The following is a 24263-nucleotide window of genomic DNA, read 5'->3' as shown; positions in this document are numbered from 1 at the left end:
ACTAGAGAATGTAAGTGCCTATAATCTCTTAAACTGGTCATTGTAACGAAGTGTGCTATGATTCTTTGAGATATTAAGGGAGTTTTTTCTCCCCACTTTTCTCTTCAGCTCTCAGAGGTACAAGTATGAAAATTGCCCAGAGGTATCATCACAAATAGAGATTTAAGGGTGAAAATGAGAAATACATACATATTAGTAGTAATCATAGAATCATAGAATGGCCTAGGCTGGAAGGGACCTTAGAGATCATCTAGTCCAACCTCCCTGTCATGGGCAGGGACGCCACCTCTCGACTAGGTAATCTGAGATGCCACTGCTACATTTGTTGTTGGCTATATCTGTCAGAATAGAAATGAGGCAGGCTGCAGTGGAGAGTCTTTGGAAGGAAATGTTCAGAAAGAAGAAAACAAATAAAGTTAGAAATAGAAAGAAACAGAGATAAAATGAACAGCAATAGTAGAGCCCTTGATTATCAGCCAAGCAAAGGGGGGTTGTGCAATCACATTCACCTGAATGCAAAATATTAAACATAATTACTATTATAGTAGCAAACCAAGTATGTGGTAGTTCACTAAAGACAGGTTTTGAAATTTATCTAAGTACCAAAGAATCAGGTACATTCCTACTACATTCTTCTCCCCTTAAGGGGGAGTGTCAAAGCAATCCTTTTATTACTCTGGATAATATACTTTAATTTACTATACAAATAATACCAGAAAGCCATTGGAATCCATTAACTGCTCAAAATACACACCTTTTTGTGCCTTAATACTTGTTCAGTTTGTCAACGTGGAAAGCTTGTACCAGTGCTGTATCGACAGAAGAGGTAACAAGGGAAAATAATGCAACTCCAGATTGTGGGCATAGCTGAGCAAGTTCAAATCAACCACAGTGAACCGAAACACTCAGCAAAATCAATCAAACCAGAACATGCTGCAATGACGTGATGGAGATATAAAGGAAGGAAAATTTGTTCTCTCTTACCAGTCTTCCTCTACATATGCCCAGCGGTGGAAGTGCACAGGAAAGAGAATCAAGTGGTGGAAAAAGGTGCATTCCTACCCCTGCGCAAGCTCGTGAAGTGAGACAGCAGAGAGATACCTACTAGACCCTCCAGAAACTGAGAGCAGACAAAACAGGGGCCTCTGTGCATCCTAAAAATATCCAGCACTGCCGATTGTGCTTTCTCTTCTGTGATTGCCCAAGCCGATTGTGCTTTCTCTTCTGTGATTGCCCAATTTCTCATTCCCCTTCATTTCTCTGTATACTTCCTATCTTTGCTCTTTTTCCTTAGCCTCTCTTACACCGTATCAGATTTAATTGATTCCCTCTTCATAAAGACCATTGCATATCCTCCTGAAATTACATTTGTTACCACTCTATTGTTTAGTGTGTTCATACTAATTTCCCATAATCTAAATACCATTAAGTTACTTACTCTGTACTACTGGGCATGTACATATGGATAATGCTTAATTACTGCTAGGTCCTTAGTCATTACTATAATAAACATATCAGTACAATAAATTATCACTGTAACCGTACAAATACAATACACCATCACTGCAATTGTAAAAACACTTTTAACATAGTATAGCTGTAAACTCACCAGGCAATTGCATAATCCTAATTACATTCCTTTTTCTTTTCTGATTTAAATTGGTGCAAAATGAACATCAACAATCCCAAAGAAATACTTCAATGTTATTTTACACCAAAAAGCTTTGTCCTGGATGGCTGTAAATACATCAGAAGGAGAAGAAAATGTAGTTCTGTAGCAATTAGTTTTGCTAACCGTCCTGCTTTTCTCTCATCAGCAGGATATATAGTACTGACACGGTTCAAAACCGCATTTCATCACCTTTATTTACCGAGTCCAAATGATCACATTTGTGACTAGATGACTATGGTTGTCTGAAGTAAAGACATACTCCTTGGCTTCATGCTTACTTGCTCCGCATCATTTCCATGTGGCCTAACTCACTGAGCAAACAGCACTAACAGAGTCTTGTCAAACTTAACATTCATTAAGAACTTACCCAGACACAGAGTTTCCAGTCGGCTAATATATTTATTAGCTAATCTGAAAGCACAGAAGTTCTGTAGGAAGTAAGATTTTAACCAAGTAGGATTTATTTTCTGTTGAATACTAGAGAATAGGTTTCACGTATGGACCGAGAATTGATTACAGAGCAGTACCTAGGCATGGTTTTCACCAGCAAACTGGAAGATAAAATCATGGGTAGCTGCCAGAATTCATATACTATAAGAGTAAGAGATGCTGAACTCACAAAAGAGATATATAATTATATATATTTAACACTGACACACTTAATTTTCCTGAAGTGGCCACAAATCCTGTAAAAGTGCTGAACAATAAAGTGGGTAGACTAATAGATGCAACACAACGTTAATACACACACACCCCAACAGTGAGATCAATCCAGCCTGATGGAGACCTGAGACAGAGGAGAGGGGACAGGATCAGAGACATTATATCTATTCAGAATCTACCCAGGTGGTTCACTAACAATACTCTGCTGGTGGAACATAAACAGCTCCTCGCTCAGCATTATAACCCGTGCATGTAAGTAACTCATATACAAATATGTGCCAGAAAAAATATCTTCTAGAATATTTCTAGCTTTCATTCCTCAGCTGTGCTTTTAAAATTCCTACACCATAAGCTTGGAAGAAAGTAAAATAGTCACCATTAGTACCAAAAGAGAAAAAAGATACTTCTGCATTTCTAATATAAATATTTTCACGTATTAAAAAAAAAAGACAAAATTTAATTTATCAAAGATTTCAATTGTATTAGTCTTTCAAAAATAAGTCTGTTCAATTCTATCTTTTTTTTTTGTGATTGTCTATTTGGATTAGAGTCTGTAAGAGTTAACAAGGTAGCAGCTTTTGTTCAGCCAGTTCAGACTGATATTGATACTAATAAATTAAACTGTAAAAAAACATGGCATCTTTTTTCATATAATCAAGACTTCTCTATGTGCCACTTAAAGTTAGATGAGCAGTTTAGGAGCGTTCCTAGCCCACTGCAGTCAGAAGCAAGTTTGCTATTGGTATAACCAGGGTGAGAATATTGCCCACTTGTCAGACAGGAAATATAAAAACGTATTTTCCTTTAACCTTATAACAGTCAGATCATGCAGCCTGGACATTGCTGAGAGTTTTAGCATGCAAGAACAACTGGTTTTTTATTCACTTATTGATTTACTAACTATAGACTTTTCAATGGTATACATACTTCTCTGAGCACATTAACTATGTCTGTAAGCTACTGAAGACTGGGATCACGAGGATTCTTCTAGAAATTACATTTTGCTTAAGATGGGCCTCATCAAAAGAGAAACCAATCAAGAGAGACATTCACCATGCTCTGAGTAAGCCAATCTGGCTTCTTATGAGATGACAAAGCTGTTACATATCTAGGCAGCCACCATAAATAGATGGGAGACTGCGTATAGGAATAAAGGCTTGCTGTGCTGACCTCACATTCATGACATCAGCTGACCAATCCTCTGTCTAAAAAAAAAAATATGTGACATGGTGACTATACGTCCTCAGAGGAAAACTGAATATTTGGGAAAAAAAGTGGTTTACCAAACCCACCCTTCTCCCAGGAATTTATAAAGTCACAAGCCAAACCTGTATGCAACACAACAGCATCACCTCAAAACTAGAGAAAATCCAGTACAGAAGTAAATAATTGTGAAAAGCATCCCCAGCCAAGAATCTCCAATCAAACAATGCATAGAAAGTCTACAAATATAAAAGCTGTTTAAAGTACCTAAGTGGCTTTGGGGTGACAGCTCTTATTCATACAGATACAGGAAGTTTTCACTGGAGCCTGAAACAGAGGTTCAGGATCTTGCGCAGCTAGTAAGTCTCTGTTTTAAATAGAATGGAAGCCTTTCCTTTACCCCAATTTTCATTAGCCTTCTTGACTACACACTGAATACTCCACAGATAGAATGCAGAAGTGCACGTAACAAAACTATCTTATCTGGAAGCAGCTGATTTTTCTTCTAAAATCCTCAAGCTTCTCCAGAAATTTCCAACATAAGAGGCAGGTTTCACCTGTCTGACACAAGCACATTGCAGATGAGGCGTGGAGCTCACTGCGATCCACGCTGGCTCTGTAATATGCCAGCACGGGCATTTTTGCACTGGGCTTCTAAAACCAGACCTTGAGGTTGCAGCAGGAGCAGCCCCCTCAGCCAGGACCCAGCGACACGGAGAATATCGCAGGGAGTATGGCTCAGACACACTGTCTCAGAAATGCAGACCCAGGCTGTCTTGGAAGTAATATTTAGAGTTGAATAATATTCCAGAAGTCTCAGATGCCTGGTTCTTTGACTACACTTTTATCTTCAAAAGGTAGTGGGTAGTTCAAGACCTAGAAAGGATCTCAAATTATGAGGAAGACAAAGGTGATTGCTGTACAGGCATCTCTCCAGTAAATGAATCTGTAATACATCACACCAGGTGGCAATCACTTCTGGGCAGCTACATCTAAAAATACTCAGCACCATCAGGGGTTTCTACTGAACAGCCCAAAAGCCATCTACAGCAGCATAGACTGGAAAAGTTTGTTATTTCCCTCCTGTTGCTTTGTATTCAAAGTTATTTATTTGCTCACTAATAGGGCAGACATTAATTATGAGGGTCTCCAAACCTGCTGTATCAAAAGGGTTGATCTCAGGGGAGAATCTCTGCAGCTCCATTAAAGGCCCTAAAATCACACAAGCTGAAGATGTGCCCTGCACAAAAACCACAGACTGTAAATAAAGCCTAAAAATGGAGTAACTTCACGATAACAAGGTGATTAGCCCAGGTCAGCCCTGCTTCAGCTGGTAAAAATTACTATTTCACTACTGACCTTCAGAAGCCAGGTGGATTTTATCCACAGCATATATAACTTCCTAAGTCTTCCACCAAAAGGGATGAGATTATTTGGGTGTGAAAAACTCTATGAGGGCAACTGCTACAATCTAGCATAAGTGGATGATGATGAGCACCATGTTCAGCAAAATTTATTTCTTACAGGAAATAGGAAACTTGTATCGGCAATCTACTATCATTTATGTCTGAAAACATTAATTTTAATTGCAGAAGATGGGAATTTGTATTTTATATTCAAACTAAACTCGTATCCTCTTCCTACCTACATTATTTAAGAGATAATTTAATATATATTCTCAAGTTAGTGAATGAGGAAAGCAAGTATGACAGCTCACCACATATGCACTGGATTTTCATTAATTTTATCTTAACTTCCCAGGCTTATCAAAAAGATATATACATATATATCTCAAATATTTGATTTTGTGACCTTTACATAATACTGATATTCTCACAAATTCCTCTGACTTCTGTATACACATAACTAATGAAAATCTACAGCAAAGGAAATTAAGATAAAGGATTTGTGAGAGCTAGCATGTAAACTTAACCTGCACCTGAGAAAAAAATTAATTTTTTTAAAAACAAAAGTCCAAAATACTGTTCAAAATTTGTTCTATTTTTTGCTCCCAGATAAAAATCTCAAATGATGGAATATGCAGAGCTTGTTTTGCACATAGTTTTTGACCATTAACAACTCCAAACTAAGCAGCACTGGGACCATGCTTGCTCCCAGCTCTGCAGCATGCGCTCTAGAAGTATACAGTCGAGTTTGTTTTTAAATGTGCCTATATCTCTATTTATAGGACTTCAAGAACAGGGAGTAATGTAAAACATTTTCAGCGTCTGAAGAACCAAGCCTAGACTTTTTAATGAGAGGATATTTCTCATAAAAGATGCCCTGATCCTGGTCTTATAAAAAGGTTTTATTTGTCCATAGAAAAGTATATTTAAAAACACAGTTATTTGCTAAAAGCAATATAAAACTCTCCAGTTTTAACTTCATAAAAGTTTAACAAAACATAATTATTGTTTACTGCTTACATTCCTATATACAGACCTTGCATTAGATAGTTAAGTAGGTAAAGGGACAGTAACTCAGAATAAATGGCACACAACTACATGAGATCCAGATTCCGTGTCACACTGCACAATCACAGGAACACAAGGAGCAGCTTAAAATCCTCAGTCACCGGATTCTACTTTGTACTCTTTACAGCTATGTTCCTCTTTTCTCTGCAATAATGCACCAGTTTCCATGGTCATAGCAGGAAGAAAGTATTCGAAGCTCCGGCACATTCTCTTCTACCAGAGAACACAGCTCCCCTTCCCGAAACACATGGTAATAACGCATGAAGGCTTTTGTATCCAACATGGCATCAGTTTGGTCCCCGACAGACACTGCTGAATCCAAAGCAGAATCAGTGGAGTCAGTTGTCGATGTTCTTTTGAAAACCTTGCCAGTGTTAGACTTACCAGCGCCATCTCTATTGTAACTGCAGCTGTAGTCCTCGTCTTCTGCCGGGCCGTTTAGAAATGAAGCTTCTTCACTCTTGCCCTGAGCCTCACTTTGGTGTCCTCCATTTAAACTCAAATCCTTCAGTGCATCTATGGCTGGTGACCACTGTGGTTTTCTGAGAGGCAGGCTTTCCATGAACACATCATCATCATCTAAGCTTCGTTCTTTTAACAGTGTCCCGTGGTGACCTAAATCCAAACTGCAGTGGCGTGAATGCTCAATGGGTACAGGACTGTTTGCCCATTCTCCTTCATTCTTCAGGGGCTTCATTTTGTCAGTTTGCTTTCTCAGGGCTGATTCATCCAGGGATCTGGAGAAAAACCATGAGCGGAAGGATCTTCCTAGAGCACTGTAAAATCTGTTTTCTTCTTCAGAAATCTTCACGCAGCAGGCTCTGGATAAGCAATGGTCCGTACTGTGGGAAGGTTTTGAATCAGCTTCTGGCTGCAGGTTGGTCTGGTAGCTGCAATCAGAGATGAGTATCTGTGCAGGGTGCATGTCCTGGCTTCTTACAGCGTGCACTAACTCACCCTTATCTCCAGATTGATTTGATTCTGAAAAATGCCGTGAACACAAGGCCTTGTTCCAAGGAACAAATACGTCTTGTTTCTCAAAGCGACGATTCTTTTGTTCCATAGCCCAAACATAAATCATCATCTGGCCTCTGGGTATCAATACCCTTGCCATTTCCTTTATTGCTTTGATTCTCCTTTGTTTCGTTGAGAAATGATGGATCACTGCAAAAAAGGAAAGGCATTATGTATTGAATATTAGTAAGTACATAGCATTTTCATCTTCAAGCTGTTCTGGGTTGCAGAATCCCAAATATCACTCACTGCAAGTGCTGTGATACTCACTGTGATACTCACTGCAAGTGCTGAATTTATTGGTACCATAGTGCAAGTTTACCTCAGAATGCTCTCTTTGACATTGATGTTCAATGGATAAAAATAGGAATATCCCAAAGAAGGCAATTCATCTCAGAATAGGGATTTAAGAAAAGTCAGGCTGGATGTTTCTGTTTATCTACATCACCCATAAAATATCACAGAATGACTAGCTTTCACTTAAATGCCTGGCCTTTAGATGAATTAGGAAATATTATTTTCAACTTTAGTTTTTGGGACACTATTCAGACTTACCTTACTCAAAAGAGAAAATCTTTTCACCATGTAACAAATACAGCTAAATGTAATATCAATAAAAAGACACTGTATTTTTATAGCAATGCACTTTCAAAAGAGCTAGTGAGAAAATTTAGGCAGAAATGTTATCCATTGCTCTAATTTTGCAGAAAGGTATTGCCTTTATAGATAGTTTTGAAGTAAAAAATGAGAAGTATCTCAGTCTGCATTGCATATCTGAGACTAATGATTTTTTGTTACACTATGTTCTATTAAAAAATAAAAAGCCATATTCAAAATAAAACTACCGATCACTGCATTTTAATTTTCTTTCCAAGTTAACTTCCACATTTCAGATTTCACTGCAATGTGAAATGAAGCTACATTTCAAGATTTCTACACTATTTCTATCTTTTTGTTCACCTGAAAGAACAAATTTTAACAGCCAGAGAATAGCTAAGACACCTTTTCTCTCTTAGCTCTCAGAAACATTAACTTGTACTGATATTGGTTACACTGGTCATGTTGTTCCAAATATCATCAGTACTAGATTTGATTCAATCAATGGAAAAAAGGACTGATTCCATAAATAGTTCCAAGTGGACTTGGAGCCAGCCACTTCTACATGCAGAACATTCAATCTATCCATACAAAAACATAGAAGAATAGTGTATGTTTTTAGCTCAAGACATCTCCAAACCTTCAGAAAAAATAGATTATCTTTAGATGTGCTGCTTGACAGTAGCCATTCTGACGGTAGAAATAGCGTTATTTCAACCCTGAAGCTATGCATAGTGTGTCCAACTAGCCCTTTCTTTATTCAAAACGATGGTTGAACTACCAAGGAAAAAAATGTAGCTTTTTTACCATAAGTCAAGAAAAGCATTCTTCGCAGTCAGTATTAACTAGGCTCTCACAAGCAGCTGAGAACATGAGATAGTGAACTCCGAGAAGAATTCCCCAGTCTATATGGTCAGTGTTTGTTTCCAGGTGCTCCTGACTCTCATGAATATTTCCTCAAACTTTCCAAAAAAAATAAAATAAAATCCTATTTCAATTTCCTGAGCAAGCCGGGGAGAAAGGAGCTGCTATTTTCTCTCATACTGGAGTTAGGTCATGTATCACCACAGAACCTCCTACAAAATAATATCAAAACTGACAGAGACAGCATAATCGTGTGAGCTCAGTTCACCAGAATGAGTTGCCAGTCAGCCAGCTGAATCTGTGCAAGCTTTATCTAAGCAATTAATTTAATGTGTTAAACAGTCCTCAACGGATAAAATTATATAATCACTCTGGTGGTTATGCAGGAATATAAATCCTATAAACATGATCACAGCAGCAAAGGCAAGATGTGTATTTGACTATGAACTTAAATACTTGCTATTCTCTGGAATGGGATGAAAACCATTTTATTTAGAATTAGATGGACACAGGCATACCATGTCACTATGCAAGAGGAATGAAAATTCATTACCGCTAAATGCATATAAACACCCTGTGAACTTTTAAACTCGTCAGGCCTATATTCAGTAAAAACATTAGACAGAGATGCTGTTCTTCAAAGTCAGCTGATCTCATAGCACTAAAATTATACTACAAGACCTGAAATGTGGATAGAGCATAGCAGTTAAGTAGCCAACATGAAAGCAAAGTAATATAGATACTGCCTGCATATTAGTCACCCTTTCTTTCATCCTGCATATGTGAAAAATACATTTTAAAATACATTACTATCCTATCTCAAGTACTTTATTGATTGCTACCAATAACAATTATAATGCTTTATATTTTTGCTAATTCAGTGAAACAGCCTGGAAGAAGTTCAAGAGCAAGAGTAGAGCTAAAACTGTAAGACTGTAACTGAGTACTTGAATAATTCCTCATCTACCCTTTTCCAGTTTATACTTCCCAAATTAGAAGTAATATTTTCAAAAAGAGAGGTCAGAGGAGTTAAGATGCTGAGACGCTTCACTCATTTCAGACAACAGGCACTTGTATGGCTCTAACTTCTAAGCTTTTATTTCAATACATTTGCTGGACAAAACAGATCCTAAGGAGGAACCAAGAGTTTATGTCAGTCATCTAATCTGTTTAAACTGTGAGTAGCCATGTTTATATTAGTTTTTTACTTGTTCAAAATGCATGCTGGAAGGAAATCTTTTCTCCACAGAGTGAACAAGACCACATATAAACAAAAAAATGATCCACACACTTCCCTGCTTCCCTGGTCAACAGCACCTCTATGCAATGAAACTAATCTTTTTTTTTTTTTCATGTTTACTACATTTATTTCAGTAATACCTGGGGTGATTCTAAGGGAATTGTCTCAAAAGAAATTTAACTGAAATGAAGACATATGTAAAGGAAAGGATCCCCCAAATTTCCCATTTGCTGTGGGCCAGGATGCAGATATGTTGGCTTACCTCCAATGGAAATGACTGCATTGAAGCACTGGTCCCTAAAGGGAAGGTTTAAGTTGTCACATACCAGAACTTCATCACCTTTCTTCCTTGCAATCTCTACCAATGGTCTGCAGTAATCACAGCCAAGATTATACACCTGACTGTTGACACTGAGATACTTTCCAGTTCCACAACCTAAAGAAGAGAATACTAGATCAGAAGTCATATTTACCAAGCTTTTGCTATCCCTCCCAAAGCAGTGAAAATAATGGGAGAGCTTTCCTAATTTTAGTTTCCTGGGAAATAAAGTGAGGGCATGCTCCTACTAGCCTAACTGCTGCAGGGTTCTTTTAGACTGTTTAAAATTCTACGTTCACGCCATTAGCAGTGTAACAGTACCAACATCACAAATAAAAATACTCATTACACAGCCCTGTGTAATAGCAGGTTATGTGTATTTCTTCAGGGAAAATAAGGATAAGAGCAGGTGGGAGTAGGAAGGAGTGATCTTCAGATACTGACTTGAAAAAAACTGTGAATCATAAAAATTCCTGCCATGTCACAGGCACCTCCTCTTTCTTTGTGCCAATGCATTACATCGCACGTAGATGTAATGAACTGTTCTAGAACATCTTCCACCTAAAATTATGTCTCCTCAAGGACTGCGCAGTACTAAATTGAAATCTTTCAGAGTGTTCTTCAGTGCCGTATACATAACAGGCATTTTTCAAAATTAGATTAGGGAACATTCACTGGAGTTACGGGTCAGTAGTGAAAAATAATTTCTGAAAGTTGACAGCCAAGCAACGGGGTAGCAGCTTGGCAAAGAGAACCATCTTAGTACTGATAATTCAATTTAAAGGCCTGGAGTTATCTTTGGAAACATCACTGCTTCTTGCAGTGCTGCTGCTCTCGCTGATGTTAATGTGCACCATTATCTAGAGACAGCACAGGAACTGTCGGAGAACAGCACAACACTTCAGTGGTGAAAAAAGAGCATACTTCTAAAGAAAAAGCAAGCACTAGTCTTTGAAGTAACACTTGAGAGAAATGGAGATTAATATTGTTAATGCAGTTCAGGGTGTATATGCAATACAACACGAAGCTCAGCAAGTTAGAAAGCATAAGTTCAGAAATTAGTATAAAGTATTATTGGCTACTGTGTTTGCATAAGAAACACATTTACTCAAACGTACTTTAATTTAGAAGATTCAGTTGCTTAATACATGGCTTTTAGTGGAGTGCTTTTTAACCACAGTGAGTTTTGGAAGTACAGGGACCTTTTTGGAATGAAGCTAAATAGTGACAACACTCCCAGTACTCTAAAAACATTTGCAGGAGACTCACTTTTAAATGAGTCATTAGGAGAGTAGATTACTTCGCAAAGCTGTTAACAATGGTCACCCCAATGTCATTTATTTTGATTAATGAACAATAATACGGCAATTAGACAAAATCATATTTTAATAAAATGTGGTATTAAACAGAAAATGAAATTATCAATATAAGATCTCTTTTTGGAAATTTTAGTGCCACTAGGTAACTCTTCTCCCAAAATATATACTAAAAATGAACGCAATAGTTGGATTTCTGTAGATCTCAATAAACCTCATAAAAGGAAGGTATAGTAAAAGATGTCCTTGCTTACTGCAGGGAGAGGGGTGGACTAGTTGACCTTTAAAGGTCCCTTTCAGCCCAACACATTCTATGATTCTATGATTCCATGATTCTATGATCCTGTGACTCTATGATTCTATGCTGTGTGCTTTGATGAGAATATTCTTACTAGCAACTGTAAGCATCTACCTTCTCTCCAGATGTACCACATGCATTTAAATTATTTCAGCTGAAACTGTAACAGGGTGATCTTAAGCTGTCAGTAACCACTATGATATCCACTGATAAAGCCTCAAAGAACTTCAGCTAAGCTTCAAATTACTTCTATTGAGGTGACAAAAAATTTTGGCTGAGAAATATCACGTTGACTGTTGAATGAATGTCTGCCATAGGATATTTCCTGAGATTATTAGTGAAAATGGTGCAGACATATAAAAGATGCATATTAAAAATAACAGCAATCAAGTATTTTTGGGGTACTGCTCAAGAGCAGCAGGAGAACTATATAATATCTTTTGATTATGGCCTACAACATTTTCAAATAGTGTTTTTCTCTTCTAGGATAAGGCAGATGTGCAATTTATCATGTGCACTGATTACATTTTGCTGTGTAAAAACATTTTATTAGTCTAAACAGTGAGGAAAATCCAATGGTGCAAAGGAGCATCTGTTTAAGTTGTAATACAGGCAAAGCAAAGACACCAGGGCCTGGAAACTTCTAAAAAGTTTGTAGGTGCAAGAGAAAATCTAGGAATAAATTGAACATGTAGGGAAGACAACTCCATAACAAGGAAATGAGGTTTAGGTGTCCATATTCAGGATCATAGGGAGATTCTCAAAGCACAACTTTTTTTTTTTTTTAATAGCAATCATATCAGAAGATTTCTCCTTGATAGGAGGAGTTTCAGAACAGATGAAAAGCAATAAATTGCAAACCAGCAATACTTAAACCCAGAGATCTAAACAAACTGAAATATTAAATAGTTGAACATCCTTTTTATAAAAGGGGTTCAAGGGGAACAACAGACCACTAGCCTTGTGAGGAAACTGACAAATTAAGGCTTCGCTCAACAAAAATAAGGCATAAAAATTATTTACTGGCAACCTGACACACTGACAAAGAAATAAAACAAATGGTATATGGCATCTGATACAGGTTTAAAAATATTTAAACTAGTCTTAAAAACAGTTGTTCTGGAAGATGCATATGATTAACATATAAACTAATACAGTTTATAAACAATCTTTCAGAAGAACGGCTTACCTATATCAGCAATGAGACTGCCAGGCTCTTGCTCCAGCAGAAAGTTTCGAACACGAGGCCATGCTTTGCTCTGCAGATCATTAAAGTAGGCAGCTGTATTTTCATACACACTATGCACGTGCTGCTTTTCTAGCTGGGTAGCCTCATGTTCCATCCTGAAAACATAATGAAGAAAGATTATGTACAACAAAACACAAACTGTCGTAGCATAGACTTTACATTTTATAGGCATGCATAATTCAGGGCCTTGGAAGGTTACATTCATAAAATCATTACACCCATCATATTTGTAAAATGGTCTTTATTCAAAGGATCTGATTTTATTTCATGAAAGTCAAGAAGAAATTTGAATGTTTCACCTTGCCTGAGAAGCATTATATAACTGCATGTGCCTATTCATTCCTAAGTAAGTTCACTGATCTAATAAGTAAAAGATTATCTAATGCAAAACAGAGCCTGTATTCAGCAGAAGTGCAGAATGATTAAGAACAGGAACTTAAGAATAGACTTTCCAGCTCTAGTTAAGGTAGGTGAACTACCAGTAAGTTATTTAAAATATACCCTGCACCCTGAAATCAAAGCCTCTAAACCACACATGAATTATTTATGGTGTATCTACCCTCTAGAGGTGATAAATTGGTTGAAATTTTTCGACACCAGAAGTATGATTTCCCTGTTCCCACTCCACTATCTTAATTTCTTAGCAAAGTATTTTAGCTTAGTGATTCATTTGAAAAGTGGTATTTTTTTAGACTTTCAGTATTACCCCTAAACTCATGTAAAACACAGAGTGGTTTCAGACACTGAATCCCTTTATACAGAATCTTGCATCTTCCTTAAAATTTCCTGTCATCCAAGCACCAATCAGGTCAGGCCTTAATAAGCAATGGAGGCTGATAAGATTACATTTCACTGTGTTACGGCATCCTTCAAGCTAATTTAAACTGCATGTTTATTCAGGAAATATTCCTTCCCATTATTAAAGCAGAACTTATGTAATTGTCCAAATACTCAGCAACAACAAAAGCCTGTTTCCAAATGACTTCCAAGAAATTAAAGCAATATCTTATTAACATGAAATTATTAAAGTGAGTCCTTTGGCTGCACTGGAAAATGTCAGAAGCAAAGACTTTAAACACATAAGTTTGTGTTTTGCTTTCTTTGATTTTCAAGCAATATGCATTTTGAAATCATAACAAAAATTGTTTCTTTCTGTCACCTTTACTGTTGAAATGAGTTATTATAAGAAAAGTTGTAAAATAAAATATTACATATACCAAATAATGTAAGCTCTTCAAAACACTTGTCCTACAATCGCAATCTTTTATGTTAGAAAATGCTTGTTAATGCCAGTGACTGCAAAAAAAATAATTAATATACCTCAAGTTAAGTGTGTGTGAGTGCTTACAAGAATAGTATGCAGGACTTGATCCATTTCACTTGTTCTGTCACTCCTACTGAAGAGGTTGGGCCAAATCGTTACAATTATCACAGCCTGACTGTAGCATCTGTGAACATCTCTCTTCAAAACATGTATGCCCAGTGTTTTCACAATCCTCACTCTTGTTTTTTTTCTGGCATGAGCCACAATTTTCTTTTATGTTGCATTAGCTCACCTTTTACTAGCTGCATACACAGATATGTATTCAGATATATATAAAATTCATTAACAGTATAGGAAATTCCTAGAAGGCTCATTTTCAGTGTCATCTTGAAGAATGGAAAAGTATAACAGACTGAACAGCCAAAGTGGACAGTATTGAAACACAGACTTGAAATGATATTACATGTGAGAGAAGTTACTCAATCAGAACCTTTCTCAGAATGCCATTTCAAGTTATTCTGTCAGATAGGATGGGATAGTTGCAGTAATTTCAAATAAATATTCCTTAGAGTCAAAAGTCCATTCCTTTCTTCTTACCTGACTCTTAAATAAAACAAATTTCATGTCATCAGCTATCTTTCTTCTCTGCCTCAAAACATACTCTATTTTATTGTTCAACTCCCTAGAAATCCTCTCGTTATAAGCAAAAATTCCAAAGACTAACAATCATTTATTTTCTTTTGTCATCTGATATGCTCCTTGCTCTAGTTTATACTTCATGTTTGATTTCTATGTGCTTCAGTGTTTCCAAGTATTTTTATCTTTTCACTTAAAGCTATTTGTTCAATCTTTGCTGTTCTTAAGGAAAAAAAAAAAGGAATGTTTTCAACCATTCACACTGAATTCCAAATGCTACAGAAATTTCAGTTTATGCCAACTACAGAAGTAGCTATCTGAACTGAAGATTAATTTGAATATTTTAAATAAACACAGAAGTCAACCTCAACTTGACTTAGATGGTAAGAATTTCCCCATTGATACAATGTTGTATTATACCTTTCCTAAAAAGATTTTACTGAATTCCAATGCAGGCTGAAATTTGGCTTCTTTCATGTTGAATCACAAGACCATTAAGTTGGTTTTTTTTTTCAACTTTCTCATTCACTGAGGACTTGTACCGGGTCTTTTGCTATATGGAACATTGTAGAGACTTCCATGTATTACATCACTGCACTAGAGGTTACTAGATATATTTAATAAGCATTGTCAAAATAATAATTTGGTTATCATACAGTAACAGTGGTCTGCTAAAATATAAACTATTTTATTTACCATTTCATTACAATTCCCATTCCTGTTGATTGTTTATATTTTGTAGATAATAAGGACACATGATGAAATTAGATTTGCCAATTTGACTTTCCAGTCCAGATCCATAACACTATCAGGTTTTACTTTGCAGCATGGCAGGGGAATATCCTAGCCCTAAATATCTTAATTTCAATGTTTACAAATGGCAAGAAACCTGTGGAGTCTGGCGGGACCTGCAGCTGTACCAGTTTCACACAAGTTTAATGTCACCGAAAACATCAGAAACTTGGAGCTCTGTAACTTTACAAGCCAAACTCAATACCCATATTTCTCTTTATAAACCAAAACAACCATTACAACTTCTTCAGCTGGAAAGTACCAGACAGCGTCACTGTCACACATGAATTGTAGAAAATGTTCACCTTCTGGATTGTAACTTCCAGGATAACTGTAAAGTCTGTTCTGCAAAGGAGGTAATGAAAATCCATGATGTCCAGAAATCCTAGCGCTTTAGCATCTGCCCCAGTTCTCATTTAAGTTACCTGAAAGCTGTTTGATAAGACTAGCCAAGAGGAGAAGAACAGTAACTGCCGGCACACTTTTCCCATGTGGAATTCTTCTTTTTTTGTGCTTGTGCTCCTGTCAAAGGGCTCATGCAGAGATCTGGTGCAGAGTAGGGAGTGTGCAGTAAACTGGCACCCAGAAATTCAGTCACTGCAGCAAGTCTCGATACGTCTCAGAAAACGTGGATGGAGCTTAAGAAATGTCAGCCTGGTGCACACAAGCAGTTTAGATAACAAATGAAGATCAGAATTCTCTTTCAGGGGGCCGGTTAGCTCAGTGTTTTGAGCACAGTGCTGACAACAATAACAGCACCGAAGTCGCAGGTTCAATTCCCACTCGGTCCCCATGTGTTGCCTGGTCTAGTCGAGAAGTGGTGTTCCTACCCATGACAGGGAGGTTGGACTAGATGATCTCTAAGGTCCCTTCCAGCCTAGGCCATTCTATGATTCTATGATTCCCTTTCAGTGCTTGCTGCCCGCCGAGGTTCGTTCATGAGATGGCAACAGGCCCTTGTTGCAGCTGATCTATGAAGTGAGAAAATTGGGCAAAATTTGTACTGTATTTTCTGCTGAACTTGCAGGGAAATAGATCACCAGTCTATCACATGTAACTGTGGTATATGAACAAAACTGTCTGAGGGTAAATACGTTGTAGTCCACTGATTCTTTCCTACACTGTCATTTTCCATTTTTGGTGTTGTTTGTGGTTTTTTTTAAAAGTGCAAAATAAAAAAACTAAACTATTATAGCTCTTCAGGAGGTAAAAGGAATTACACAAGCATATGATATCATATATTTTCATAGCTACATAACTCACTAAAAGTTCCCTGGCTCTGAGGTAATCTAATTTCTTCTTTTTCCATTAGCATTTTGCAACCTTTTAGATAATTATATTTTCAAAGATACTGCTTTACGGAAAGTCATGATGCTTGTACATTTTCTATAGCTGCTGAAAAAATAAATACATTTAACCATGTGACCTTGAAATGACAACAACTGGAAATTAGTAAGTCCAGTTTCCAACATTTTTAAGAATCAGGATAATTTTATTGGGGGGGAGTGTGTGCAGACTTCTTTTTCTTGTCATTTTTTAAAGTGTTCAACTTTTGATTTTGGCTAACTATTAAATACCTTATCCTCAAGTGAACAGAACAGTTGCTGGCTTCTGGATGCAGTGTCCTAACATTGAAGCACAGGAGGTAGTGTTCAGTCCAAAAACTCTGCCTCTACCACAGCCTACCCAAAGCTTTCCACACCTTCCTGCAGTTCTTCTGAATCCCTCGCAGCTCCTCATCTACCTCAAGTTACCCCCTCCCACACACCTAAGATTTTCACATCTTCCTCCCTCTACATTAGCATGTGCTATGCCACCACTGCTATTTTAACTTGATGTATAATACTGTGAAGTGCTGACCTAGCTCATGCTCAGTTCCTCCCTGCTTCTATTTCCAAGCCAGTCACAATACCTGGAGCATGTTCTAAACTTCTTGTCAATGGCCTCTTGGAAGCACCCTGCGATTTTCACTGTAGTCATCAAATTCCAGATCGCTCCTATTTGTCTTCAAATCAATTGCTCTTGATTAAACTGAGCCACAGGCTTTCCTTTTGTCTTCTCTCTCACAACTGCCTGTTTTCTCTAACCATTTGATGAGCGGCAGGAATTTAATCAACTCAGTTTGTGAGTCCAATATGCAAGATTTCAGTCTAGTAATGAGAGTCCCTCTTAGTTATACTCTTCATATGCTGATGGGAATTATCAATCCCTTTCTGGATTAGGAGAACTCCTACTTCAAAGATCTAGGAAATTCAGCACAGTTGTGTCTCTCTGTGTTGCCACAGCAACAAAAATCTTGGTTTTGCATGCAACTCTAGCTACGGATGCAATAACCTAATTAATCACTGGCTTTCAATCGAACAGTATAAATCACAAGGGCCAGGTCTACGTCCCATAATATCCTGCTCTCCAGCAACAACATGCGCAGCTGTAGCTGACACTGACAGCAAGGTAAAAGGTGAGGCAGTTCAGTTGGCACTTTCCCTTCATCTACAGAACAGGGAGAACTATCTACATGGTGAGGAATATTTTCAAGTTATTTCCAGCTTGCTTCAGACTTACCAGTCTTTTCACTCAAATGTAAGTAGATATGGAAAGCCAAGCGCACAGCCTTAATTGTGACCTTAAACCATGGTCCTTTTTCCAAACAAATACAAAAATCCAATTCATGTCCAACTGCAAAATCTCACTGCAGCCCTTCTCAAAAACAGACCCAAGACTTCTTTATCAGAACTTTGCTTCCCCTCGGGATTGAATTTATAAATCATAGTAACAACCTCCATTCTGATTGTCAGTGCTTTCTCATTTCATTAATGAAGGCAACAAATTGGACTATGACAACATACTAAATTGCTTCCAGATATGAATCATTACGTAAAACAGCTTTATTAGTAAATAAAGGATAATGAAACAAAATAATAGCAATCCTGCCATAAACAGTTAAACTAGCAGCAGTGAACGTTTAGCAAGAGGATACAGTAGGAGATGATTTGCTTATATAAGGCTAACAACTCCAGTAATTAATTTCACCCACGCATGAACTATTATAATCCCATGAAAACGCACAGCCTGAAATCAGAACAAGGGGAACTCCATGTAGCATATCTAAAACTTTATTGAGCTGAAGTCCTGATTTAGGACCCTTCTTACAGTAAATTTTGGGAAATTCTGAAGTGAAAAACAAAGAGTGGAGACATACTTGACAAGGATCAGTGTAAGCTAAAAAGCCCACTGCAAACCTAGCATTTTAAAGTAATTTTTTACTGAAATAATGTCACTATAATTTTTTTTTCATACTAAAATGTAAAGAGAACTTTGCCCTTAAGAAATGCTGAAATCACTGAGGCTGTTCTTTCAAGATCTTGGACTAAATGAGTTTATGGTTCAAGCTCTCATTACTCAAAATGACAACCATTCACCATCATATTAATTTTGTTAGCTTTATTTTCCACATCAGAGATCATTGTAAATCTCTAAGAGATGATAAATCAAATAAACCTCTGGGAAAGATGGTTGTTTCAAACTGCTGGTCCAGGACTAGATGTGGCACTTTGGGACATGGTTTAGTTGTCGTGATAGTGTTAGGTTGACGGCTGGACTCGATGATCTTAGAGATCTTTTCCAACCTCAGTGATTCCATGATTCAAAGATGAGAGAGGCCCATCTTCTCATACAAGTAGAGCTGTTGCAAAGTGTGAGGGAATAAGCTTCTTTCCAAAACGAAGGGTAAACCAAAAATAATGGCCTTAAACTACAGCAAGGAAGATACAGGTGAGGCATTTTGAAAACAAAAAGGACTGAAAAGCACTGGAAACCATTGTGGACTAGGTAGGTGAAGAAGCCTCCATCAATGGTGTCTTAAAAACATTAGTTAGTCAAGCACCTGTCAGGAAATACACTGATGTAATCGATGCAGCTTGGGGGGGGGAAAATGATGCTCTAACATCCAGCCTTGTGACTGTGTGTGTCTATGAAGAACAAAACTTCAATTTTGCAAGTTATAAGCAAGATTTCAGTGACCTGCTGTAGAAAAAAAAATTAAAGGCTGAAAGATTTTCATGTTTATTACTCCTTAACACAGCTAAATTAGTAGAGATATGAAACTAACTTCCTCCTGACTTTCAGCAGGTTAGTTACTGTCCTAAGAGTATCAGTATCTCAAAGCCCCTACTCCTAAGCTTTAAATGTAGCTATTTTCACTCCGTGGACACTGTATCTCTCAAATACTTGTAATACTCTCAAATACAGTTATCTTGTGTGAGAACCTGTGTGGACTTCACAAAGTTCAACAAGGCCAAGTGCAAGGTCCTGCACCTAGGTCAGGCCAATCTCAAGCACAAATACAGGCTGGGCAACGAGTGGATTGAGATCAGCCCTGCAGAGAAGGACTTGGAGGTGAGTGTTACGTGAAAGGTATGTGCCTCTCACAGCCACATACCTTTCACATGACTGTGATGGTGGATGAAAAACTGAAGATGAGCCAGCAATGTCTGCTTGCAGCCCAGAAAGCCAATCGTATCCCGGGCTGCATCAAAAGAAGCATGGCCAGCAGGTCGACGGAGATTCTTCCCCTCTACTCTGCTCTTCTAAGACCCCACCTTGAGTACTGTGTTCAGGTCTAGGGCCTCCAACAACCTGTTGGAGCGCGTCCAGAAGAGGGCCAAGAAGATGATCAGAAGGCTGGATCACCTCCCCTGTGAGGACAGGCTGAGAGAGTTGAGGTTGTTCAGCCTGGAGAAGAGGAGGTTGGGGAGAGACCCTATATCAGCCTTTCAGTACCTGAAGGGGACCTACAGGAAAGAAGGGGAAGGACACTATCAGGAATTGTAGTGACAGGACAAGTGATAATGGTTTCAAACTGAAAGAGGATAGATTTAGATTAGATATTAGGAAGAAATTCTTTACTGTGAGGGTGGTGAGGCACCGGAACATGTTGTCCAGAGAAGTTGTGGATGCCTCATCCCTGGAAACATTCAAGGCTGGGTTGGATGGGGCTTTGAGCTACTTGATCTAGTGGGATGTGTCCTTGTCCATGGCAGGGGGGTTGGAACTTTAGGGATCTTTAAGGTCCCTTCCAACCCAAACCATTCTATGATTCTGTGATTTGATGATTGTCTTCTTATTTACCAGCAGTAAACCAAGCATTAAATATTTAGTGCTTTTCATCCTCCCTGATGAATACATCTAGGTGGTCTTTTACAAGTATTGTTGTCATTCTCTGTATCCTCACCATGTGTCAGCACTCTTCACACCAAACTATGTTCATAGGAATATTTGATTCCTTAATGTCATCCTGCAATTCTGGAATTATAGCTTTCTAAATTCCTTCTGCTTCCTCATGGTCTGCATTTGCATTTGGAGTACTATATCCAGACAGATTAATTTTAATTCATGCAGCATGATTCTACTTTTTTTCCTGCCCATAGAGGTCATCACTGTTGGCACTTACATTGTACTTTGTGCTATTTACAAACCCTCCCCAATTAAAACAATTTACAAACTGACTTAAGTGAGACATACAATTACTTGAAAATCCATCTTCTGCTGAAACTGAGTACTTTTGTCACAGGAAGATAAGCAGCACATTATCAAATAGGATCCCAAATTAAGGCTGTCAATGGCTACTTTTGAGTCCAAGATTAAATACAAAACCTTGCACAATCAGTTACAGTAATTACAGAAGCACAAAGTAGATTCTCTTGACATCTTTTACAAACTACTCTACTTATCATGTTTATTCTAACTAAACATATACTTTCCTATCTTAAAATATTAATATACAAATTTATTCAGTGTTCACTATACTTGTCAAATACAGTTTCAAAAGAACAAGTCTTGCAGCAGTTGGTATTAAGTTATCCTCAGTAGATGACCATTAGAACAAGAGCAAAGACAGTATAATCTATTATCCTACAAAAATCAAAAATCTGACTGAGCAGCTCTTTTTTTTTTTGTAATTGTTAGTCATAGGAAGTAATGTATTTATATTTGCCTTCTTGAAAAAGAAAAAGGTGTTTTATATGGCTTTGAGGTTAGTGCTCAAAGACAAAAGGTTACCTTAAGTACCAACAGTAATTGGGTGCTTATGCAACTGACAAAGGCATCTGAAGACACAACAGTAATCCTATCAGGATTCAGAGTCAGACTTAGACACAGAAAAATTGCATTATGTTATTACTAAAAGGTCGAGGTGTAACCCTTCATGAAGTGTCTGGTCACTGTCAGAGACATAGGTTCTTGCAGTCATAGCTGGAGTAGACTGAGCAATCTGAAGGCTTAGCATCCCCATAACAAAAATCACTCGAAAACATCCTTCATTTCTAGAAACCACTAGTTTCACTGAAAGTTTGCAAACTTTATAGCATGAGTGATACCTTTTTACATAACTTGATCTTTCTAAGCCCTCTGTTTTAAGGAAAAGAAAGGCCTTTACGCAAAGCAATTTTTCCTATTCAGCATGAAAAGGAAAAGCTCCCCAAGGGAGCTGAAATTTCATATAAACATCACTGAAGTTCTCCATTTGGAAAATATTTTAGTACCACAGCCTTTTTAAATGTTGTGGGGTTTTTTTGAAAAATCAGTGTTTTCCAGGAAATTATTGTATGACGGGGAACAAAAGTTAATACCTACAAAAATCAGTATCTGGACCATCAATAGCAATATTTTCTTTGAAGAACTTTGGTCTGCAAGTAATTAATTTTTCTGAAACCATTACATGCAGATGTGAATGTAAAGTTTTCTTCAAAATGCAGTATTTTTCAACAGCAAAACACAGAATATACAGTGCCTTTGGTCTAACTGTGCTACGTTTATACTCCTCTGAGAAAAAAAAAATCAGACAGGACTCTGTGTCACATGAGTTTTAGTCAGTTACATAAAGCCTGCCTATGACACGAGTATTTATTTTATTTTTTCAATAGTTAGACATTTTCTTCTCCCAGTAATTCAGGTGATATTTCTATCTCCATTTATGAAGGTATTTGCATAACTTTTGAAGAACCAGTGTCTTTACTGTTAGTTTTTCATTTTACAGTTACTTTAAAATTCCTTCATAAGCATACAAAAGTCCCAAGTATTTTTTCAATGTCTTTAATCTTTACAAATTAAAGAGATGTGCAGACCTCAAGCTGTGGTTTTCCACCACACAGGATTACTCTGTATCTGTTATTACCTATAAACTTGCCCATGCAGAATCTTGTACTGCAAAGACATGGACATCTGCTTAACTTTATGCACTGTAAATCATCTTACTGATTTCAGGTAGCCTATTGATAGGAACTAAAGGCAGGTATTTGCACACAATTTTTTTCAGGACAGAGTTTTATTTTGTTTGTACCATCCCATATTCTGATTCATCCCTCCAGAACAGATAGCAAAACACCTGCAAATTTGTGTGTTTGTATGTGAAGCATTCATCTCTTGATGCAGAGCTGATTACAAACTCTGAATTTGCTTTATAACTTCAGTTATGGATTTATGACTGTTCTACCTCAGAAAATGCAGAATTTTATTGAGTTACATTTCCCATCAAGTTCAGTTTAACATTGTATATATGTCTGAAAATGTTTTATGCCTCCTTGCCAGAGGCAATATTAAAACACACAGCCACAGTTACTTATATGTATCTAATTCATCCAAAATGCACATCTCTAAGTTAAACAATAGCAGCACCACTGAAATATCTCAGCCTGTAATCCATTACAAACACACCATGTGAGAAGGAAATCAGTAAATAAAAATGCACTGCTTCAAAGACAAGTTCTATAAATAGCACAAATAACTGAAATGAATATATTGATACACTAGACTGAAAGCAAATTACAAAAATGAAAGCCAACCCCCTGGGGCCCATTATGGGGCATTAAAAAGTCCCGAGAGGATCTTTCCTATTGCTCATGGAGAGACTGATGCATGTTTTTCTTAGCTGTTTCTCAAGTTTCGTGCTTAAAATCATAAACTCCAGAAGCATGCTTCACCTCAACTATATCAGCAGGGAACGTCATCCTGTGCACTACATCGACACAGTGGTGCTGCTGAAGTAATTCTGCTCCTTATTTCTTTGCAAAAGGAGAGGGCAACCAGACTCCCTGAGCTCTGGCTGCTCCCACTGACATTCAGTAGGAACGAAAATCCCTTTACAAACATCCATTAAGCAGTGAACACTCTGCAACGCTGAGGGCTCGATGTGGATTTACAAAGGCAATACCCAGGTATTTAAAATTTTCTAGGAAAGGAAGAACATAACTATCAAGTATTACGGTTTAGGATTGCTCTGGATCACTGCTTAGTACCATTTGCCAATGCTCAGCGTGTACTTAATTTTTAATTAATCGGGCGATCATAGAGAAACTAATTATTTCTGTTGCAAATTCCCTTCACGTCTCTTCCGAACTACCCTCCCCGACTGCTACGCCAAATTCAGCGCCAGCGTCCGCGCTGGCTCCCAGCTCGGCGAGCCGCGGCTCCATTCAATTAAAATGGGGATGCCGGGGTGGGGAGAGTGGTTATTTAAAAAAAATATTAGTTAAACCTCGAAAGCCTTCCGCGTCCCGGCGCGAGTCGCCTCCCCGGGGGTGCCTCCCGGTTTTTTGAGAGCATCATCTCGATTTGCCAAAAATCAAACGCCGCCAGCTCTCAGCTGCGCTTTTTTTCGGTAGGGTTT

The 24263-nt window shown here is 37.7% G+C and overlaps 1 protein-coding gene across 1 annotated transcript; it reads right to left on the bottom strand.

Moving 5' to 3' along the window:
* Window positions 1-6139: 6139 nt before the first annotated feature.
* Window positions 6140-13003, bottom strand: KIAA1456 (KIAA1456 ortholog). The gene is made up of 3 exons (XM_009864379.1): window positions 12850-13003; window positions 9990-10163; window positions 6140-7176 (listed from the first exon to the last, which is right to left on the bottom strand). The coding sequence occupies exons 1-3, from the start codon at window positions 13001-13003 to the stop codon at window positions 6140-6142; spliced, it is 1365 nt and encodes a 454-aa protein (XP_009862681.1).
* Window positions 13004-24263: the final 11260 nt, after the last annotated feature.

This window comes from Apaloderma vittatum, unplaced genomic scaffold (assembly GCF_000703405.1).
Source record: "Apaloderma vittatum isolate BGI_N311 unplaced genomic scaffold, ASM70340v1 scaffold2742, whole genome shotgun sequence".
Classification (NCBI taxonomy): domain Eukaryota; kingdom Metazoa; phylum Chordata; class Aves; order Trogoniformes; family Trogonidae; genus Apaloderma; species Apaloderma vittatum.
Note: the sequence above shows the minus strand (reverse complement) of the source record. Positions and strands in the feature narration are given on the sequence as shown.

Coding starts and splice junctions, on each gene's coding strand:
- KIAA1456 (XM_009864379.1), bottom strand. CDS start 13,003: ATGGAACATGAGGCTACCCAGCTAGAAAAGCAGCACGTGCATAGTGTG. Junction 10,164..12,849: donor CAGTCTCATTGCTGATATAG/GTAAGCCGTTCT, acceptor TCTCTTCTTTAG/GTTGTGGAACTGGAAAGTAT. Junction 7,177..9,989: donor TGCAGTCATTTCCATTGGAG/GTAAGCCAACAT, acceptor CCTTTTTTGCAG/TGATCCATCATTTCTCAACG.